Here is a 10,700-nt window from a genome sequence, read left to right as displayed (position 1 = left end):
CCCTGTGACGAAAAGGGGCTTTTGCAATTTTCTTAAGTGAAAGCGTCGCGGTTCCACAGCCAAGAATGAATCACGCACCGGACACAAGATGGAAACTCCCAGGAAACCAGAAGCAACCTTTCTGCAACCGGCCATCGTTAAGGCCAGTTAAAACTTCTTACTCATTGTGAATTATTTTCAGCGTTTTGGTCCCTCCTGTAGATCAGAATCTGAACCAAAGTGGCAGCAGACAATTTGTTGTGGAATTTCGGGGCAGGGTGCCCCTCCCATAGTTCACTGATGTAAACAGCAGCTGGTTTGGGACAAGTCAGGATATGTTAGTAGCTCAGCTTCTTGACCACTTCCCAAGGGAATTCGTTCCTGCCAAAATGGCCGTAGCAAGCTGTTTGTTGGTAGATTGGTTTCTTCAAGTTTAGGTCCCTGGAAAAGGAAACATTTTTTTTTTGTCTCATACAGAATTGCAAAATAGATACAAAGGACAACATAGAGAGAGGTGAGGCTGGCAACCCCAACCCATCTTACCACATCCCAGCAGAATGTGCACTGCCAAGCGGGAGAGTCAACTGTTTCTTAAAGATTCAAGGCTTTTTGACACTTGTGTGCAGAAGGATTCATCACTGTTGACTATATCTTCAGCTGGTTTGACCCTGTGCCCTCTCTGCTATCCTGGTGCTGTTTAATGGGGTGTTCCAAATGTACCTGTTGCATGTGTTACCTTATAATATGGCTCTTCAAGAACTTGCTCCATTACTTCTGAGCAGCTCCTTTGAAAGGTTGACAAGCCCAGTCTTCCCTCACACTTCAATCCCCTAACCCTTGGAATCAGTCACATGCTCTCCACCCCCCCCCCCCCCCCCCCCCCCCCCCCCCACTAAGAACCATCTAAAGAGCTAAAATAACTCCCTCATCTTTGGTACCTAGATAATGACACAAAGTGTAGCCTGACCAAACCATCACGTGCTTTAAATGTGCCTTACACTGACTTGTACCCTACTGTTTGGCTATGCAGCTCATTGTTCTATTTGCTTTGTAGATTTTTGGTTGGTGAGGGTGGTAATGAAACCAGTGGGTCCCTGCACGAATTGGAAGTCATGGATCTGATTGTCTCCCGGGTCTCCATGCTCTCATATAGTTGATAAACTCATTAATCAGCCTTGCGCAGCCCTTATTCAGGATTGTGAAGTGATTCTAAAATCACGCTTGTGACTGCTTGTTCTCCCTGCTCCCTGTTGGCAATGGGGGAGTGGATAGGAGAGATGTGGTTATACTGCGAGACTCTTGTCCCAACTGTGCCAACTCCAAACCTGAGCCTGCCGTCGGGCACTGTCTCGGTTTGTCTATTGACCTGCACAGGAGTACAAATGGAAAGATGTAAATGGAGTATATTCTTCACCTCGAGTGAAGGGATGCTGAGCAATTTCTCAGCTGCAGCCTAAATAGCTGACTCATTCACTGACCAGTGGAAATAGGTTTTCCTTTGACTTTATCAAGATTTCTCACAAACTGAGGTCCTTCAAACCTGCTTTGGTTTAATGAGAAGAAAAATATACATTTTCTCTCATCCCTCCCACCAGGTATCACCTTAATGAATCTCTCTGTGATAGAGACATGTTCCTGAGATGAAACTAGCCACAATATTCTAACAACAGCCTCACTCATGGTTTCTACTTGTTTAACGTTCAGTCTTAGCCTTCATAAAGTCAAGGACTTCATCTGTTTTTTTTTTAAACAACTTTATCCACCTCTCCCTTCAACTTCATGTATCAGAAAGGAATGGCTTTCATTACATCCATTTAACAATAATCTCCCAGCCACATACATTGGGCGGACTTCCTATGGTGCTCTGCAAGTTCCCTTTGGCTCTTTCATATGAGGATCTCTGTACCAAGGGATAAATGCCCTGGGTTTTCATTAGATTGTTTCTGAGTTACATTCCCTCTAGTGGTCAGTGTTGGTTTAAAATTAAATTTAGTTTAATTCATTAAATTAAATTCATTTTCAATCTGAACTGGTTCGCTGCTCTGCTCTGTTTCTCTGGAATGGATTCAGGTAAAAGCAGTTTGACAGCGTTCTGCATTTGACAACGTTATGTGGCGTGGCTAATTTACACAGCACGCTGGCTCCCACACACCAAGGGGCAACTTAGAACAACAGCTGAGAGTTTGTACAGGAACAGCTATTTGAAAAAATAAAGAACTTTTATTCTGCCAGTGCAGGTACGATGAGCTGAATGGCCTCCTTCTGTGCCGTTAAAATTCTGTGATCCTGAAATCTCTGCTCCCTGGACTGAGGGATGGGCTGCGGCCAGGGAAAGACGACAACCCTGAGCTTCCGGCTGCAGTCCATTAACGTTGGGGTTGCCAACCCTCCAGGATTGGCCTGGAGTCACCGGGAATTGAAGATCAATCCCCAGGACATGGCTGTGAGCAAACCCAGGAGAACAATCATCGAGGCGTCAAGAGAATTGCGTCCTTTTGTCTTTTCCCTTGATCGGTTTTGCTTCTTAATTACAAAAATTTTGGAGGTGGCAGAGGGGCAGGCTGCTCAACTGGGTGAGGCGGTTGGAGGTAAAGAGCCATGTACTGAAATCTCTAGGAATTTGACCAGTGTTAGCGATGCTAGTTTTTGCCAATTATCATGGATGTAATGCTGCCAACTAACAGGGTCGCCTTAAACTGTAACCAGGAGCATTCTCTAAGTGAATTCCTTCCTGAATAACGGAACCAATTTTACAAGTACAGGCTCTTCGAGGGGTCCCATGTACAGGCTGTACACGTCAGGCAGTGTCCTTAGGTGGTTTTATTGTACATTTATATCTGTACTGCTTCACATCAATGATCCACCACCCAGAGCACAGCGTGCCCGCCTTGGGTGAATGTTCATCAATCCTCACCTTTCGCTCCCAGAACCGAGGGCAACAACTGAATTTTACCTGACAATCACGCCAGGTCGAAGGTCAAAGTTCTTTTTCACAATTTCCATCAACGCCTTGTCACCCATTTGTGCGGTTCCGTACGAGAAAACGGAGATGGAGAGTGGTTCAGCGACGCCAATAGCATAGGAGACCTGTAAATTTACAGCAATGCGTTTATGCAAAAATCTGCTTCACTGTTATCATGGTGCAAAAACAAGAGAGTATGGTAACGATTGCTAAACAGGCTCACGTAACCACACACACCCACAAACACACACTCACACTCACAAACAAACACTCACAAACACACACACTCACAAACACACACTCACAATCACAAACACACACTCACAAACACACACACCCACAAACACACATTCACACACACACACTCACAAACACACACACTCATACACACACACTCATACACACACACTCACAAACACACACACACACTCACACACACACACTCACACACACACTCACAAACACACACACTCACAAACAAACACTCACACACTCAAACACACACACTCACACACACTCACACTCACAAACACACACTCACAAACACACACTCACACTCACACACACTCACAAACACACACTCACAAACACACACTCACACGCACTCACACTCACAAACACACTCACACAATCACAAACACACACACCCACAAACACACACTCACACACACACTCACAAACACACACACACTCACACACACACACTCACAAACACACACATTCACAAACACACACACCCATAAATACACACACCCACAAACACACACACTCACAAACACACACACCAACAAAGACACACACTCACAAACACACACACCCACAAACACACACACTCACAAACACACACACTCACAAAGACACACACCCACAAACACACACACACTCACAAACACACACACTCACAAACACTCACACCCATAAACACACACACGCACAAACACACACACCCACAAACACACACTCCCACAAACACACACACTCACAAACACACACACTCACAAAGACACACACTCACAAACACACACTCACAAACACACACACCCACAAACACACATATCCACAAACAGACACACCCACAAACACACACTCCGACAAACACACACTCACAAACACACACACTCACAAACACACGATCACAAACACACACACTGACAAAGACACACACTCAAAAAGACACACACACACAAACACACACACCCACAAACACATGATCACAAACACACACACTCACAAAGACACACAGTCACAAAGTCACACACTCACAAACACACACAGTCACAAACACACACACTCACAAAGACACACACTCACAAACAACACACACTCACAAACACACATACTCACAAAGACACACACTTACAAACTCACACACTCACAAACACACACACCCATAAATACACACACCCACAAACACACACACTCACAAACACACATACTCACAAACACACACACTCACAAACACACACACCCACAAACACACACACTCACAAACACACACACTCACAAAGACACACACCCACAAACACACACACACTCACAAACACACACACTCACAAACACACACTCACACTCACAAACACACACTCACAAACACACACACACTCACACACACTCACAAACACACACTCACAAACACACACTCACACGCACTCACACTCACAAACACACTGACACAATCACAAACACACACACCCACAAACACACACTCACACACACACTCACAAACACACACACTCACACACACACACTCACAAACACACTCACAAACACACACACCCATAAATACACACACCCACAAACACACACACTCACAAACACACACACCAACAAAGACACACACTCACAAACACACACACCCACAAACACACACACTCACAAACACACACACTCACAAACACACACACCCACAAACACACACACACTCACAAACACACACACTCACAAACACACACACCCACAAACACACACACACTCACAAACACACACACTCACAAACACTCACACCCATAAACACACACGCACAAACACACACACCCACAAACACACACTCCCACAAACACACACACTCACAAACACACACACTCACAAAGACACGCACTCACAAACACACACACCCACAAACACACATATCCACAAACAGACACACCCACAAACACACACTCCGACAAACACACACTCACAAACACACACACTCACAAACACACGATCACAAACACACACACTGACAAAGACACACACTCACAAAGACACACACACACAAACACACACACCCACAAACACATGATCACAAACACACACACTCACAAAGACACACAGTCACAATGTCACACACTCACAAACACACACAGTCACAAACACACACACTCACAAAGACACACACTCACAAACAACACACACTCACAAACACACATACTCACAAAGACACACACTCACAAACTCACACACTCACAAACACACACACCCATAAATACACACACCCACAAACACACACACTCACAAACACACATACTCACAAACACACACACCCACAAACACACACACTCACAAACACAAACACCCACAAACACACACACTCACAAACACACACACACAAAGACACACACCCACAAACACACACACACTCACAAACACACACACTCACAAACACTCACACCCATAAACACACACACCCACAAACACACACACCCACAAACACACACTCCCACAAACACACACACTCACAAACACAAACACTCACAAAGACACACACTCACAAACACACACTCACAAACACACACATCCACAAACACACACACCCACAAACACACACACCCACAAACACACACCCCGACAAACACACACACCCACAAACACACACTCACAAACACACACACTCACAAAGACACACACTCACAAACACACACACCCACAAACAGACACTCCCACAAACACACACACCCACAAACACACACTCACAAACACACACACTCACAAAGACACACACTCACAAACACACACACCCACAAACAGACACTCCCACAAACACACACACCCACAAACACACACTCACAAACACACACACTCACAAACACACACACTCACAAAGACACACACCCACAAACACACACACACTCACAAACACACACACTCACAAACACACACCCATAAACACACACACCCACAAACACACACACACACAAACACACACATTCACAAACACACACTCACAAACACACACACTCACAAACACACACACACACTCACACACACTCACAAACACACACACTCACAAACACACACACTCACACACACTCAAACACACTCACAAACAAACACACTCACAAACACACACACTCACATACACTCACAAACACACACACTCACAAACACACACACACACACTCACACTCACAAACACACACACTCACAAACACACACTGACAAACACACACACTCACAAACACACACTCACAAACACACACTCACAAACACACACACTCACAAACACACACTCACACAAACACACACACTCACAAACACACACACTCACAAACATACACTCCCACAAACACACACACTCACAAACAAGCACACTCACAAACACACAATCCCACAAACAAACACACTCACAAACACACACACTCACAAACACACACTCACAAACACACACACTCACAAAGACACACACCAACAAACACACACACTCACAAACACACAAACTCACAAAGACACACACCCACACACACACACACTCACAAACACACACACACTCACAAACACACACACTCACACACTCGCAAACACACACACACTCACAAACACACACACTCACACACCCACAAACACACACTCACAAACACACACACCCGCAAACACACACACTCACAATCACACACACTCACAAACACACACTCACAAACAAACACACTCACAAACACACACACTCACAAACACACACACTCACTCACTCACAAACACACACACCCACAAACACACACGCCCACAAACACACACACTCACAAACACACACACTGACAAACACACACTAACACACGCACTCACACACACACTCACAAACACACACACTCACAAACACACACTCACAAACACACACTCACACACACAAACTCACAAACACAAACACTCACAACACACACACCCACAAACACACACTCACAAACACACACTCACAAACACAAACACTGACAAACACACACTCCCACAAACACACACTCCCACAAACACACAAACACAAACACACACTCACAAACACACACACTCACAAACACACACACCCACACACATACACTCACACTCACTCACAAACACACACACTCACAGACACACACTCACAAACACACACACACACACACACTCACAGACACACACACTCACAAACACACACACTCACAAACACAAACACTCACACACACACACTCACACACACTTACAAACACACACACTCACAAACACACACATTCACACACACTCACAAACACACACACTCACAAACACACATTCACACACACTCACACTCACAAACACACACTCACAAACACTCACACCCATAAACACACGCACTCACAAACACACACTCACAAATAAACACTCACAAACACACACACTCACAAACACACACACTCACAAACACACAAACGCACAAACACACACATTCACAAACACACACACTCACAATCACACACTCCCACAAACACACACACTCACAAAGACACACACTCACAAACACACAAACAAACACACACACCCACAAACACACACACCCACAAACACACACTCCCACAAACACACACACACACAAACACACACACTCACAAACACACACAATCACAAGACACACACTCACAAAGACACACACCCACAAACACACACTCCCACAAACACACACTCACAAACACACACACGCACAAACACACACACTCACAAAGACACACACTCACAAACACACACACTCACAAACACACACACTCACAAAGACACACACTCACAAACACACACACTCACAAACACACACACCCACACACACACACACTCAGAAACACACACACACTCACAAACACACACACTCACACTCGCAAACACACACACTCACAAACACACACACCAATAAACACACACACCCACAAACACACACACTCACAAACACACACACTCACAAACACACACATTCACAAAAACACACTCACAAACAACCACACTCACAAACACACACACTCACACACTTACAAACACACACACCCACAAACACACACTCACATTCACACACTCACACACACACACACTCACAAACACACACACTCACAAACACACACACTCACAAACACACACTCACAAACACTCACACCCATAAACAAACACACTCACAAACACACACTCACAAATAAACACACAAAAACACACACACTCACAAACACACACACTCACAAACACACGCTCCCACAAACACACACATTCACAAACACACACACTGACAAACAAACTCTCCCACAAACACACACACTCACAAACACACACACTCACAAACACACACTCACAAACACACACTCCCACAAACACACACACTCACAAACAAACACACTCACAAACACACACTCACAAACACACACACTCACAAACACAAACACCCACAAACACACACACTCACAAACAGACACACTCACAAAAACAGACACTCACGAAGAGACACACCCACAAACACACACACACTCACAAACACACACACTCACAAACACACACACCCATAAACACACACACCCACAAACACACACACTCACAAACACACACACTCACAAACACACACTCCCACAAACACAAACACTCACAAACACACACACTCACAAACACACACACTCACAAACACACACACTCACAAACACACACTCCCACAAACACACACATTCACAAACACACACACTCACAAACACACACTCCCACAAACACACACACTCACAAACACACACACTCACAAACACACACTCCCACAAACACACTCACACTCACAAAGACACACAATCACGAAGAGACACACCCACAAACACACACACACTCACAAACACACACACCCATAAACACACACACCCACAAACACACACACTCACAAACACACACACTCACAAACACACACTCCCACAAACACACACACTCACAAACACACACACTCACAAACACACACACTCACAAACACACACACTCACAAAGACACACACCCACAAACACAAAAACACTCACAAACACACACACTCACAAACACACACACCCATAAACACACATACCCACAAACACACACACTCACAAACACACACACTCACAAACACACACACTCACAAACACACACACTCAGAAACACACACACCCACAAACACACACACACTCACAAAGACACACACTCACAAACACAAACAACCATAAACACACACACCCACAAACACACACACTCACAACCCCACACACTTACAAACACACAACCACAAACACACACACTCACAAACACAAACACTCACAAACACACACACCCACAAACAGACACTCCCACAAACACACACACCCACAAACACACACTCACAAACACACACACTCACAAACACACACACTCACAAAGACACACACCCACAAACACACACACACTCACAAACACACACACTCACAAACACACACCCATAAACACACACACCCACAAACACACACACACACAAACACACACATTCACAAACACACACTCACAAACACACACACTCACAAACACACACACTCACACACTCACACACACTCACAAACACACACACTCACAAACACACACACTCACACACACTCAAACACACTCACAAACAAACACACTCACAAACACACACACTCACATACACTCACAAACACACACACTCACAAACACACACACACACACTCACACTCACAAACACACACACTCACAAACACACACTGACAAACACACACACTCACAAACACACACTCACAAACACACACTCACAAACACACACACTCACAAACACACACTCACACAAACACACACACTCACAAACACACACACTCACAAACATACACTCCCACAAACACACACACTCACAAACAAGCACACTCACAAACACACAATCCCACAAACAAACACACTCACAAACACACACACTCACAAACACACACTCACAAACACACACACTCACAAAGACACACACCAACAAACACACACACTCACAAACACACACACTCACAAACACACAAACTCACAAAGACACACACCCACAAACACACACACTCACAAACACACACACACTCACAAACACACACACTCACACACTCGCAAACACACACACACTCACAAACACACACACTCACACACCCACAAACACACACTCACAAACACACACACCCGCAAACACACACACTCACAATCACACACACTCACAAACACACACTCACAAACAAACACACTCACAAACACACACACTCACAAACACACACACTCACTCACTCACAAACACACACACCCACAAACACACACGCCCACAAACACACACACTCACAAACACACACACTGACAAACACACACTCACTAACACACGCACTCACACACACACTCACAAACACACACACTCACAAACACACACTCACAAACACACACTCACACACACAAACTCACAAACACAAACACTCACAACACACACACCCACAAACACACACTCACAAACACACACTCACAAACACAAACACTGACAAACACACACTCCCACAAACACACACTCCCACAAACACA

The 10,700-nt window shown here is 44.8% G+C and overlaps 1 protein-coding gene across 1 annotated transcript in view; it reads right to left on the bottom strand.

The window, feature by feature from the left end:
- Positions 1 to 317: 317 nt before the first annotated feature.
- LOC121270889 (S-adenosylmethionine synthase-like) overlaps positions 318 to 10,700 on the bottom strand; it is a 216,694-nt gene continuing 206,311 nt past the window's right edge. Inside the window, exons 8-9 of the mRNA XM_041176457.1 lie at positions 2,933 to 3,066; positions 318 to 420 (exon numbers count right to left, since the gene is read on the bottom strand). Coding sequence (XP_041032391.1) covers positions 318 to 420; positions 2,933 to 3,066 — 237 coding nt within the window. The remainder of the gene's footprint in view (positions 421 to 2,932; positions 3,067 to 10,700) is intronic.

This window comes from Carcharodon carcharias, chromosome 28 (genome assembly GCF_017639515.1).
Source record: "Carcharodon carcharias isolate sCarCar2 chromosome 28, sCarCar2.pri, whole genome shotgun sequence".
Taxonomy (NCBI): Eukaryota; Metazoa; Chordata; class Chondrichthyes; order Lamniformes; family Lamnidae; genus Carcharodon; species Carcharodon carcharias.
This window is presented reverse-complemented; position numbering and strand designations above follow the sequence as displayed.